We start from the raw sequence: 14655 nt of genomic DNA, 5'->3' as shown, positions 1-14655 counted from the left end.
GGAGTAGAGTTCTCTGTGCTATTCAGCAAGTCCTTATTAGTTATCTGTTTTATATATGGTAGTATGTATATGTCAGTCCCAATCTCCTTTATCCACCCCCACCCCCAACCCCAGTTTTATTTGGTTTAGTTTTTATTCAGTTCAGGGATCTGCTCTCATCTTTGTGGACTTAATTTTAATTTTTGAATATGTAACACATTAGCAAGGTTCCAAAAGCTTATTATCTTTTTGTTGTTTATTTCTGTGGGGAAAAAACGTGTCCCTAATATGTATGTGAATTTAAATTATTTCCCCTTCCTTCTGCTTTGAAAGTAACCTCCTATAAATGTTCTTTTGTTCTTTCCTTTTCTCACTTAACAGCATATCCTAAAAATCACTCATATCATCGCATAGAGATCTTTATTATATTTTCTTTTTACAGTTATGTAATACTTATTGTGAATGGTATGCCATAGTTTATTCAACCAGTTTCCTATGTTTTCTGCATTTGGGTTATTTCTAATATTTTACAGTTACAAATAATGCAGCGAAGAATGAGCTAAAGCATGTGTTTTTGTATTGTTGGAGGTGTACCTTCAGGGTAAATTCATAGGATTGAGTTGCTGCATCAAAGAGTAAATCTATATGTAGTTCTGCAGGTGTTGCCAGATTTTCCTATGCTTGGAGTTGAAGCACTTTTTCCCATAGGATATAAGAGCAATGTGTGGTTTATTTGTACAAATCAAACAAAAAACTTACCCTTAATACAGTATACTTGTGGACCTTTTCTCATCTCCACCATGCCTGTTATTATATATAGATTTTAATATCAGACTAAACATCGTGTTTAAGATCAGTTTGTATTCAAGAGTCATAAATATTGTTTCACTTTTTGTTAAAAATATTTTTATCAGACATTTTTTAACTTTGGAAGTTGTGTGAATTTAATTTCAGGATTCTCAGACTTTTAGTTAGTTTTCTGGGGTGATTATTAGAACTGAGTAAACTGAGAAATAACTATACATACGTAAAGCGAGCTCCCCAGGTGGCTCAGTGGTAAAGAATCCATCTGCCAGTGCAGGAGATAGGGGTTCAGTCCCTGGTACAGGAAGGTCCCCTGGAGGAGGGCATGGCAACCCACTCCAGCACTTGCCTGGAGAATTCCATGGACAGAGGAGTCTGGCGGGCTACTGTCCATGGGGTCGCAAAGAGTCAGACTAAGTGATCGAGCATACACACACAGGAGATGAAGTGGATAGCAGAGCTGAAATCATATTTTGCAGAGAAAATTTGAGAAATAGAATTCTGACTCTTTTCCAGTGTCTTAGGAGGGATTGGAGAGAGTTGAGCTTTGTAGGAGTAACTGTTATAATTCTAAAAAGACCTTTGAATTTTTACTACCAAGGAATCCCAACAGCTATGTTATGTTAGTTGAGCAGAAGAAGTTTTTTAAAAAATTCACACAAAATTGTTAGAAATGTTTTGGGATTTTAGTGAATGTTTAGAACCTGAGCATTACGTGTTTCCTCTCCTCTCCCATCCAGGCTTTTGCTAATTGTGTCATTACTAGAAAGTCTTTTTCCCCTAACCCACTCATTATCCCACACTAGATATTTTTGTTTCTCTCTAGAAAATGTGTTTTGGGAGCAGTAGTGTGGGGAATAGAAAGTAGGAATCTATCTGCTGGTTTTTTTTTTTTTTTTTGTAAAGTATGCATGTCAGTATTGATCATTGGGAACCTTTATTATATCTGTGAAAACCATTTGAAATACCTGAATGTCTTTTAAAAAATATTCGAGGGACTTCTGTGGCTGTCTAGGGGTTAAGACTCCATGCTTGTACTGTGGGGTGGGGCAACAGGTTTGATCCCTGGTCAGGGAACTGTGATCCCACATGCTGCACAGTGTCCCCCAAAAAAGAAAAATTGGTAAAAGAAAGCTCACCATTTCATTTTATTGATTCAACTTACTTTATGAAACCTGAAAAACAGACTAAAAATAAAGCAACCAGAAACTAATCTCAATTATGATCATAGACACAGAAAAATGAAAACAAAATCTTAGCAAATGGAATTCTACAATGTATAAAAACTATGACCAACTCGAGTTTATGCCAGGATTAGTTCAAGGTCAAGGAATTCCCTCAACATTATTTCGCTCAGTTGTGTCCATCTCTTTTCGATTCCATGGACTGTACCCTGCCAGGTTCCTTCTCTCCATGTAATTCTCTAGGCAAGAATACTGAAGTGGGTAGCCATTCCCTTCTCCAGGAGATCTTCCCGACCCAAGGATTGAATCCAGGTCTCCTGAATTGTAGTCTGATTCTTTATCGTCTGAACCACCAGGGAAATCCATATTATATCAGCAGATAAAAGGAAAAAGAAGTGTGTGATCAGGTCTTCAGATGCTGATTAAACATTTGATAAAATGTATAGCAAGCATTTCTAGTAGAAAAAGGGAACTGCTTAAATATGTCAGATTACATTCTAAAAATCAGTACCAAATATTACACTAAACAGTGAAACACTACAGCCATTTAACTTAAATTCAGAACTACACTGGAATGCCCACTCAGTAATGTGATGGAGACAGTAAGAACAGTGAAAGAGAGGAAGGGTAAAACTATAGGAAATGAAAGCTAACTCTTTTGCTGTTTAGGTGATTGTGTAAGTTTCACAGAAGTTTGGTAAGATTGATCAGCCAGCAGAAATGATTATTAAAAGCAAAATTGTTCTCTGTGCTTGACATAAGCGTCTAAATATGGAAATGAGGAACCTGTTCTGTTTGAGTGACAGAAATGATAAAATTCCTAAGACCCCATTTAACGAGAATAGTAATTACTTATATGGAGAAAGTGATGTAATGTTTTTAACATCAGGAGAACTGAATGTACTGTTTTCTTTGGACAAACTATCATAAATATGTCAGTTCTATAAAAATTAATATATCTAATGCAGTTTCATCTTGGATTTCAAGAAAGTTGTTTATAGAATAGATAAATTATCTTAAAGTTCATAGGGGAAAAAAAATGTCTGAATAGCCAAGCAAATTTTTAAAAACACTTTTCTTGGGATTTACAGTGTTGTGTTAGTTTCTGCTGTATAGTGAAGTGAATTGGTTACACATACACATGTATCTACTCTGTTCTAGATTCTTTTCCCGTGTAGGCCGTTACAAGGCATTGTGTAGACCTCCCTGTGCCGTACTGTAGGTCCTTATCCGTTATCTGTTTTGTATGGTGTAGTGTGTATATGTCAACCCCAGTCTTCCAATTTACATCTCCCTGCCTGACCCCCTGGTAACCATAAGTTTGTTTCTACATCTGTAACTCTGTTTCTCCTTTGTAGATAAGTTCATTTTACTCTTGTTGTTTCTGTTTTTTTTAAGATTCCACATATAAACAACGTCATGTGGTATTCGTCTTTCTCTGACTTCACTCAGTATGACAATCTCTAGGTTCATCCAACAAGTTTTTTATTTATTTTTTTAATTTTTTGTTTGTGTTGTGTTTTGTGTTTGTGTTGGTTTCTGCCAAACATCAACACAAGTTTTTTTTTAAATAAGTCTTGCCAGATACTGGAGTCAGTGCAGTCAGATTATTGTCACGTTGACCTGGAAATTATTCAGAGTAGATAATCCAGAAATAGATCTCATTTCATATAAACATTTAATAAACCACAAAAATATTTTTATGCTTCAGCGAGAAAAGAATGGATTGGTTCCTAAACATTGCTGGGAAAGTTAAGTATCCATCTATCTGATGGAAATCTGATTGAACCCTGGGGTAACATACCACACATATATGCAATTACAGTCAGTTTAAAGGTTGAAATGTAATAAAGTAATACAGTTTCAGAAAAGAAAGCTATGTGATCAAAGAAATATTTTACATGTATAAAAATGTAGAATTTCTGTATGCTGAAGAATTACACAAAATGGATCAAGTTTAAAAAATTCTTTCAGCAACTGACAGATAAACAGTTGATGTGTAACGTACAATGAGCTCTTTTAAACTGACAAGGAAAAGATGTGCAGTCCATCAGAAAACTTGGCAAAGGATGTGAATGAGCAATTCATAGACGCATGAGTCCAAATGCTCAAGAAACATGGCAAGTGATGCTGAAGCCGCTAGCAGTGAGAGAAATTCGGGTTCCATGGTGTGGTTTGCTAGAGGGCTCATTGCTGGCAGGGGAGCTCCTATCTGAGGCAGAAGGATGGTTCGTGTGGCCATAGTGTTTCCTTTATGATTTTATGAGCTTTACAAATTTTCCCGAGAGATAGTGTTGACTTTTAGAATTTTTAACATTTTTAAAGGTTTGTAATCTTTTTATGACACTTTTCTCTGTGCCTCATGTTTTACTACTTTGCATTAACTCCAGCCAATATGGGGTTATTTTCTACGTAATGTAATTTTCTTTTGTGGACACAGTCTGTGGCTCATTTAAAAGATGGCTAAGGATTAAGTATTTTAATTGGAGTAACTGGTCTTAACATTTGAAGTTTCAAATAAAAATTTTGTTAAGACAGGTTTTAAAAAATAAATCTTTAGGCCTTTGATATCTAGACTTCAACAAATGAAATCCGAAGGACCATTTTTTGTACAGAAGAGGTTAAGTCACATGCAGTTTCAGTTTGCCAAAGCGTAGTTTCCGGTTGCAAGTCCAGACTCTGTTCTTCTGTTTGGTTATTCTTTGTTGAGAAAAATACTCTATAAACAGCTTATTGAAAGTTGTGCTTGACCATTCATGTTTGAACACCACTTTCAGATAGTGTGTTTGTAAGCTCATTTAATTAATTTTCACAGCTTTAAAAGTATGCCAGTATTACATTATAGTAGAGCATAGCATGTCACATCCCCGTGGTGAGGTTTGTAGAGCCCCATAGATGAGTTGATGCAATCTAATCAAGAATCTAGAAATAAACTCTTGTTTCCAAATACCTTTGTTTCCCCCATAATAGCTTAACAAAATTCACAGTTTTAAAATGTACAGTTCAGTGTTTTTTTAGTCTATTCAGAGTTGTGTAACCATCACCAATATCCAATTGAGAACAATTTCATTGCTCCAAAAACAAGCTCCATTTGGTGTCCATAGTATATGTCCTGACATTCAGACTGAAAATTACCTTGTGTATCATATAAATAATGCATGCGTATAAGTGAAGACTAACACAGTAAAACATAATTCGTAGTTATGTAAAACCTATTCAGTTTTTCCCTACAGCTTGGTAAACAAGTTTTGTTTTGTTTTCTCTGGGACCAAGGGAGCTGACTCTTTAGTTTTTGTGTGGGTGGGACTGGTGGTTTGGGAAAGGTTCTTTTAAGGTCACAGTCATTCTGAGCCCATGCTGTTGTTCTGCAGGGCGCTCGCTGATATGAATAATGATGGAAGGATGGATCAAGTGGAGTTTTCCATTGCTATGAAACTCATCAAGCTGAAGCTCCAAGGATATCAGCTCCCCTCTGCACTTCCCCCTGTCATGAAACAGCAACCAGTTGCTATTTCTAGTGCACCAGCCTTTGGTGAGTCTAAAAGGAATCAGTTCATATATTTCATTGTATGTTTTTAAAATAAATATTTCCTTCTCCCTGCCATATCAGTTTGTGGCACTGAAATTCTAGGAGACATTCACTCTGAAAAATGATGGCCCTGTGCACAAAGATAATGCTGGAAGGGGAGAAAGCAAAAAAAGAAAGAAATGAAAGCAAAGGTGCAGATTGTCAGGGAAAAAGGAATAAACTTGCAGTGTCTGTTGCATCTTTTCTCTCTTTCTTGCCCCTATTGGATTCTTGACCCTTCTTCACATCTTCACATACTTCCCTTTGGTTTTGTGTATTTTGGAGCATTGTTTTGTTTCCTTATGCTCCTTTTGTTTATAGTATCAAGAGAAATGTATTTTTGTAATAATAGTTGAGGCACTTGGTTACATTATGTTACTTCTTCACACAAAATGCCACGGTGGGGGGGAATGAAAATTATTATCCCAATTTAAAACATAATTCCATAAAATGCCATCTTTTAGTCAGATATTTTTCTTAAACATTAATTGGTAGGCATGTTCCTGGTGGTCCAGTGGTTAAGACTTCAAGCTTCCAATGCAGAAAGCATGGGTTCAATTCTTGGTCAGGGAACTAGATACCACATGCCCTATGATATAGCCAAAAAGAAAAAAAGAAAATTAAATGATAATTAGTTGACTAAGATCATAGTCAATTCTGCTTTCTTTTTCTTTTCCTTTTTTGAACCTTACTGTGTGGCATGTCGGATCTGAGTTCCCTGACCAGGGATTGAACCTGTGCCCCCTGAAGTGGAAGCTGTGCTGTGCTGTGCTTAGTCGCTTAGTCCTTGTGACCCCATGGACTGCAGCCTGCCAGGCTCCTCTGTCCATGGGGATTCTCTAAGCAAGAATTCTGGCCTGGGTTGCTATGCCCTGCCTCAGGGCATCTTCCCAACCCAGGGATCAAACCCAGGTCTCCTGCATTGTAGGCGGATTCTTTACCAATTGAGCCACCAGGGAAGTGGAAGCTAGCAGAGTCTTAACTGCTAGATCATGAAGGAAGTCCCCAACAGTTCTGATTTCTTCTCTGTTCTCACCCTAGGCTTTAATTATTTAGCTTGATTTAAAGATTACAGTAATAAGATCCAACACGTGATTCTTGGGAAAGTTCTTAGACAGTTTAAACAAAACAGAAAAATGGTGGATAGAGTTTCCCTCTCTCCCTTCATCCTAATATATCTGATGACAGGTGATAAAGTGAAGGAGGTTTGGGAGGGGGCAATCATAGCCATTCAGGTTGTCTCTGACACAGTTAATGATGCGTGTGTCCTCAGTCGTGTCTGACTCTTTGCAACCCCATGGACTGTAATCTGCCAGGCTCCTCTGTCCATGGGATTTTACAGACAAGAATACTGGAGTGGTTTGCCATTTCCTCTTCCAAGAGATCTTCCCAACCCAAGGATCAAACCCGCATCTTCTACGTCTCCTGTATCTACAGGCGGGTTCTTCACCACTGAGCCACCTGGGAAGCCCACAATTAATGATAAGCTGAGATAAATAAATGGTGTTCTTAAGAGGTTCACTGTTAAAAGCACACTGTGCATTGCCTTTCTTTCAGTGAGTTTGTGCCACAAGTCTGGGTATGTTAGAAGAAAGGTCCAGGTTTTGGGTTAGGCAAATAAGACAGTGATCCAAGAGAAGGAGGAACAATGCAAAGTCACACGAGAGCTAGAGGTGGAAGGGCAGAGGTGAACAGTGCTGTGGGCTGCTCCGAGGGACCAGCGCCCTCCCTGGCCATCTTCCACCATGTATTCCCAGTTTTGAGCCCTCTGTTAACCAGCTTATTTCAAAGGGGTGGTTGCTTCGAATGCCTGACGGTGCTTGTAGCTAAAAGAACTACAGGGTGTTTGGTTTGCTTTTGGCCTCCCTTCCGAGGCTGCAAGAAGAAACCTTGATGTGGAGAAAGGGTCAGATAACCACAGGCATCCCATTTCCTCTTTTTCCCTCAAACCCAGGTGTCAGTAATTCTTCCTCTGACATGTAATATGTCTTCTCTTATTCCGTTCTGCTGTAGGAATTTCAGCTCTAGGGATACTGCTGATTATTTTCAGGAGCAGTGCCATCATTGTACAGAGGGTTTTACAGTCACTTAAGTAACCTGCCCAGCCTCTAAAGGAAGCCAGGATTTTTTTTTTTTAATTGAAGGATAATTGCTTTACAGAATATTGTTGATTTCTGCCAAACATCAACATGAATCAGCCACAGGTATACATATGCAGGATTTTTTTTTTTAACTTAAAAATATTTTAAAAATGTTTTTCGCCATGCCTCGCAGTATATAGAATCTTAGTTCCCCGACCAGGGATCAGACCTGTGCCCCTTGCTGTGAAAGCGCTGGAATCTTAACCACTGAACCCCAAGGGAGGTCTCTGGGAAGCTGGGATTTCTTAACTGCCCTCCTGCCATTCAGACCTTAGCTCTTCCCCTTGGCTCCTCCACTGCCTTTCCTCCCATCATTCTTGTCACATCGACCTCAGTAAATTTTTCCAGAGGATTAATTGTGAGGGAATAACAGACGATAAAGAGAAGTTAAAAGTACATGGTCCCAATCCCCACTTTTGCCCAAGTTTACTCAAAAATCTGGCCTTTGCCAAAGTAATTTTTTTCTTATGATTCTTCTGGCTAATTGAAAACATAACTTATTACTATTATCAGTATTTTATAATTAGTATGAGACTTTGTCTGACCATGGGTTTTCTAGCCCTGTGGTCTGTCTTCACATGTAGCGTGTTTTTTGGTCACCACAGTAACCCTGAAAGTGTGCAACGGATTGTCAACCCTTTTACACAAAGGAGAGAACTGAGATACCAAGAAGTTGAACACCTAAGCATGTTCCAAGGGGCTCCCCTGGTGACTCAGACAATGAAGAGTCTGCCTGCAGGGTGGGAGACCCAGGTTCAGTCCCTGGGTCTCTCCCTGGGAATTCTCTGGAGAAGGGAATGGCTACCCACTCCAGTATTCTTGCTTGGAGAATCCCATGGAGCCTGGAGGGTTATAGCCCATGGGGTTGCAAAGAGTCACACACGACTCACAAGGAACACTTTATTTCATGTTTCTGAAAGGGAGGCAGAGCCTCTTTAAACTCAGTTGTCCTCAAGGCCTTTGGTTTCCTCTTTTCCTTCTCTCTTCCCACCTTCATTATCACCAGATCATCAGAGTGACACAGGGCTTCATCACTCTCCCGAGGTTAATGCAAATGTTAACGCACCGTGGAATTTAGGCTGGCTAGAGCGATTTCACTTTCACTTTTCACTTTCATGCATTGGAGAAGGAAATGGCAACCCACTCCAGTGTTCTTGCCTGGAGAATCTCAGGGACAGCGGAACATGGTGGGCTGCTGTCTATGGGGTTGCACAGAGTTGGACACGACTGAAGCGACTTACCAGCAGCAGCAGCAGCAGCAGCAGAGGTTGAATAGTCATTTTGTTAAGAAGAGGAAAATGGGGTGCAGTGATACTGTGATTTGCTTAAGGGTGCCTGGCCGTATTCCAGGACATTCTGTGATGAGTATGCCTCGTACCTTCTCCCTTCAGTGTATTTGCACACATCATCATTCTTCTTTGACTCTGAACTCAGATATTTCAGGGAGAGGTTGTTGTGATTGTTTCTGTTTTTTGCCAGAGTCCACAGTTTTACTGGGTCAAACCAATCAATATCTTTAAGTCCCGACTGTGTGTCCTAGTTGCTGGGAAGGGGGTAGTGAGTAAAACATTGTGACCCCAGTTACTATGGAACTTGTTGGCAAGTTAGGGGAAGAAACAAATAGACAAATAGTTCTGTGAAACAGGGTGACATGACAGAGACCCAGGGCTTCCCAGGTGGCAGTAGTGGTAAAGAACTCACCTGCGTTCCATCCCTGGGTCAGGATCCCCTGGAGGAGGGCATGGCAACCCATTTCAGTATTCTTGCCTGGAGCATCCCATGAACAAGGGAGCCTGGCAGGCTACAGTCTATAGGGTTGAAAAGAGTGGAGACTAAAGCAACTCAGCACCCATGTACTCATGAGAGGCGCAGAGAGGACCAGGTGGCTGTTGCTCAGGCACTCAGTTGTATCTGACTCTTTGCGACTCCATGGACTGCTGCAGCATCTCCCAGAGCTCGCTCAAACTCATGTCCCTGGAGTCGGTGATGCCCTCCAACCGTCTCATCCTCTGTCATCTCTTTCTCCTCCTGCCTTCAGTCTTTCCCAACATCAGTCTTTTCCAGTGAGTTGGCTCTTTGCATCAGGTGGCCAAAGTATTAGAGCTTCAGCTTTAGCATCAATCCTTCCAGTGAATACTCAGGGTTGATTTCCTTTACGATTGACTGGTTTGATCTCCTTGCAGTCCAAGGGATTCTTGAGAGTCTTCTCCAGCACCACAGTTCGAAGGCATCAATTCTTTGGCACTCAGCCTTCTTTATAGTCCAACTCTCACATCCATACATGACTGCTGGAAAAACCATAGCTTTGACTAGATGGACCTTTGTAGGCATAGTAATATCTCTGGTTTTTAATATGTTCTCTAGGTTAGTCATAGCTTTACTTCCAAGGAACAAGTGTCTTTTAATTTCATGGCTGAAATCTACAGTGATTTTGGAGCCCAAGAATATAAAGTCTGTCATTGTTTCCATTATTTCCCCATCTATTTGCCATGAAGTGATGGGACCAAATGCCATGATCTTCGTTTTTTGAATGTTGTTTTAAGCCTGCTCTTTCTCTCTCCTCTTTTACCTTCATCAAAAGTCTCTTTAATTCCGCTTTGTTTTCTGCCATAAGGGTGCCTATGACAGAGCTGCATCTGCGTATCTGAGGTTATTGTTATTTCTCCTGAGACCAGGTGGTTAGGGAGAATTTACCCAGGCAATAACTTTTGAGCTGCCTTAGGTGTGGGGGAAGAGAACCCACCTGGCAAAAACAACGGGTCCTAAGGCAAAGCTTGGTGTGTCAGAGGAACAATAATGAGAGGCTTGCACCTGGTGTCCTTAGGGCTTCAGGTCGGGAGGTAAAGTAGGAGCCAGGTGGTTTGGGACCTAATAAAACCACTAAGTGAACTGAAAGTCGCTTAGTCATGTCCAATTCTTTGCGGGCCCATGGACTGCAGCCTGCCAGGCTTCTCTGTCCATGGGGTTCTCCAGGCAAGAATACTGGAGTCGGTTGCCATTTCCTCCTCCAGGGAATTTTCCTGACACAGGGATTGAACCCAGGGCTCCCACATTGCAGGCGGGTTCTTTACCTCTGAAACCACTAAAAAGCTAGCATTTTTTTCTAAGTAAGTTCAGTTGAAAGCTTTTGAACAGGGTGTAAATGGCTGATAGACATTTAAAAAAATATAATCTATGTTATCTGAAGATGGTTTTGTTTTTTTTGTGTGGGTTTTTTCTGTTGTTGTTGTTGTTTTGTCATTTGTGTTATCTGAAGACTAGATTACAGGGGACAAGCCTAAAATCAGGAGCATCAATAAAGAGGCTTTTTCCATAGGCAAGAGATTATGGTAATCTAGATCTGGCCAGTGGTAATCAATGTGAAAAATAGCTTAGAATTAGCTTCATCATATCCTGTATTGTGGAGGAAAAGTAAGTCAGATTTTGACCATATTAGGCTTGAAGGGCCTTGCTGATTTCGAAGTCGAGATATTAGGGAGGCAGATAAATCTGTATGTCTGCAACGCAGGAAGGATTCTCAGCTCTGGTGAGTTTGAGTATGGATGGCAACGAAAGCCCTGGGACTGATACAGGATCTTAGAGAGAAAGTTGGGAGAGGATTTCAATCTTAAATGGAACCAGAGGATATATACAGTGGAGAATCTCATGCATGAATCCTCAGGAAAATGAAACTTAAGAACAGAGGTACTACTGATCAGGGATTTACAGAAAACGGAAACTGATCTGTTGACGGATGAACCTCCACCAAGAGTTTCTCCTCTTCCTCAAGCCAGTGAACTTACTGCTTGGATTCTAACTGAATTCCCTCCTCTTTATGATCCTTATCCATAAATCCAGCCCACCCCAAACCCTCAAAGGACTCACTTGTAGCTTACTACAGTTGGTATGTCTAGAATTGCAATTCTTGGGGCTTCCCTCGTGGTCCAGTGGTTAAGACTCATCACTTCCAATGCAGGGGGCACGGGTTCGATCCGTGGTTGGGGAACTAAGATCCAACATGCCTCCCAACCAAGAGAGAGAAAAAAAAGAAAGACATCAGAATTGCAATTCTTCTGCTATTCCTGCATAAGCTCAACTTCCGGTGATTCAGTGTCCCTCTTCATTTAGGTGGACAGAGTGTAGCTAGAGTATGCAGAACACTTAAGATCACACCTTGTTTCAAGTGTGGGTCTCCATGTTTGAGTTGCTTCTGTGCTGTGCTTAGTCACTCAGTTGTGTCTGACTCTTTGTGACCCCGTGGACTGTAGCCTGCCAGGCTTCTCTGTCCATGGGGATTCTCCAGGCAAGAATACTGGAGTGGGTTGCCATGCCCTCCTCCAAGGGATCTTCCCAACCCAGGAATTGAACCCAACTCTTTCACATTGCAGGCAGATTCTTTACCATCTGAACCACCAGGGAAGCCCAGGAATACTGGAGTGGGTAGCCTATCCCTTCTCCAGGGGATCTTCCTAACCCAGAAATCTAACCGGGGTCCCCTGTATTGCAAGTGGATTCTTTACCAGCTGAGCCACCAGGGAAGAGTTGCTTCTGAGGGACTGAGTAAGAATAGGACACGAGAGTGATTGGATTTGACATTTGATAAGATGGGTTTGGGCCTGATCTTGGGCATCCCTAGTGGCTCACAGTAAAGAATCTGCCTGTAACTCGGGAGACCTGGGTTCAACCCCTGGGTCAGGAAGATCCCCTGGAATGGTAACCCACTCTGGTATTCTTGCCTGGAGAATCCCATGGACAGAGGAGACTGACCGGCTATAGTCCATGGGGTTGCAAAGAATCGGGCACTACTGAACAACTTACGCTTTCACTTTCACTTTGATGAGCAGTTTCCTTGGAGTGGTAGGGACAGAAGCCTGCTGGAGGCCTGGGAGGGCGGGAAGTTTAACCGTGAGGTGGAACCTGTCAGCTTAAGGATAGCATGTTGATGGTTGGAAAGGCTCCGGTGTTTTTAGAGTCAAAGGGAAAACTCAGTGGTTGAGGAGAGTGTGGAAAATTTCATGAATTAAGAGAGATGGCATCTAAAACCTTGCCTGGGGGATGTGTTTGTTTAGAGGTATCCAGAAAATGCCATTCATTCAGAAGAGGCCGTCACTTGGTAAGAGGGGCAATTTAAAAGCTGAGTAGGTAACTGAAATGGACAAATCATGGTGTTAAGACAATAATGATGGGGGTTGTCCCTGGATTAGAAGACTTGCAAGATCTGGTCCCTATGGACTCTTCAAACTGACCGACAAGGCTGCCTTTGATGATCAGATCCCACACCAAGGAGGAATGACTGGGAGTGAGTAAAGATTAAACAGGGCAGGGTAGCAGAGACAGGAGGATGAGAAGGTCCAGACCTACATGGGGGAGGAGACTGAACCCACCCAGGAAGCCAGGCTCACACATCAAAAGGAGCAACAGGCAGCATCAGGCAGGGTCAAATCCCACACACAGTTATTATTAGAGAGGAGACAACGGAGAGACCAGCAGCACTCTCACGGACAGTGGCTGTGCACCAGTGACCGACTATTTCAAAACAAGCCGAGAGGCGCTAAGAAAATGGTGCAAGTCATGAACGACTGGCATCGATCCGAATTTTTTAAAACTCCAGAAATCAGGTGACCGCTCCAGAAAGAATGAGACATAAAAGAAAAAGTTGTTTCAGAAATGAAGAGTGAACCAGAGGCAGCACGAGAGAGACTGAAGAGAAACAGAAAGCAAAAAAAAAAAGAGGACAGTTTCGAGCATTAAAAGGAAACGACAAAAGAGACAAAAAGAATTTGAGAACAAGTGCCAAATGATGAAGGTGAAAAGAACTGACTAGCTGGTTAGGTGGGGCCTCTGAAGAAGAAAACCAGAGCAAGGGAAGGGAAATGAGAACAGCTTTCCTGACACGGCAGGTTTGAAACTAAATTTGAACAAATAAAGCACGTGCCTAGGAATATTGTCCTGGAGAGGATCAAGACCAGGATTCATTCTAGTAAAACAAAAAGTCACTTGGGCACAAGCAAATAGAAAGCACATGGCTAACAAGAAAGAGAATTAGAGCATCTTCCGACTTCTTCCTGCCAGAAGGAAATGGAGTGACATATTTAAGATTCTCAAGGAAGGAATCGGCCAAGAATTTTGTATCCAGAAAAAACACACCAACCAACGTTCTAACTCTGCGGACACTGACTTTATATCTTATAATTAAATTCAATTCTGACACTCTGGTCGTTAGTGTCAGATTCCACAGGCTTCAGTCCCACAAGACTGACCTCACTTTAGATCTGAGTCACAAGTGCTGGGGTGACTTGGCTCCAGAGTCAAGACTACAGAGTTGTTGTTTGGTCACTAACTCATATCTGACTCTTTGTGACCCCTTGGATAGCAGCACACCAGGCTTCCTTGTCCTTCACCATCTCCCAGAGTTTGCTCAAACTCATGTCCATTGAGTCGATGATGCCATCCAAGCATCTTGTCCTCGGTCACCCCCTTCTCCTCTTGCCCTCAATCTTTCCCAGTGTCTGGGTCTTTTCCAATGAGTCAGCTCTTCACATCAGGTGGCCAAAGTATTGGAACTCCAGCGTCAGCATCAGTCCTTCCAATGAATATTCAGGACTGATTTCCTTTAAGATTGACTCAAGTCAGAGGCTCCTGCAAACCCTTCTCCCGCTTTTTCAGTTTGCTAGGATAGCTCCCAAAACTTTGGGAAACTTGTATTTACATTTGCTGGTTTTCTATAAAGGATATTATAAAGGGTACAGGTGAACAGGAAGACGGAGAGGTGTGTAGGGTGAGGTCCTAAAGGGTGCTGAGTGCAGGAGCTTCTGTCGTCCAGGACCTGGATGTGTCCACCAGCCTGGAAGTTCTCCAGACCTTGTTGTGTAGGAGTTGTGAGGCGAATGTGATAACCACTACAGTACAGAAATGAGGTCCATCATGTAGGAGTTGTTATGGGAATTTCATAACAGAGGCTTCATTGATGAAATCATCAGCCTTTGATTAGCTCACTTTC

General features: G+C 41.5%; 1 protein-coding gene across 8 annotated transcripts in view; it reads left to right on the top strand.

Moving 5' to 3' along the window:
• The window catches only part of ITSN1 (intersectin 1), a 253901-nt gene that overhangs the window by 83513 nt on the left and 155733 nt on the right, over nucleotides 1-14655 (top strand). For all 8 annotated transcript variants that reach the window (XM_024993603.2, XM_024993592.2, XM_024993595.2 and 5 more), the window contains one exon: nucleotides 5339-5499. In XM_024993603.2, coding sequence (XP_024849371.1) covers nucleotides 5339-5499 — 161 coding nt within the window. The remainder of the gene's footprint in view (nucleotides 1-5338; nucleotides 5500-14655) is intronic.

The sequence above is a fragment of the Bos taurus genome, chromosome 1 (assembly GCF_002263795.3).
Source record: "Bos taurus isolate L1 Dominette 01449 registration number 42190680 breed Hereford chromosome 1, ARS-UCD2.0, whole genome shotgun sequence".
Classification (NCBI taxonomy): Eukaryota; Metazoa; Chordata; class Mammalia; order Artiodactyla; family Bovidae; genus Bos; species Bos taurus.
Note: the sequence above shows the minus strand (reverse complement) of the source record. Positions and strands in the feature narration are given on the sequence as shown.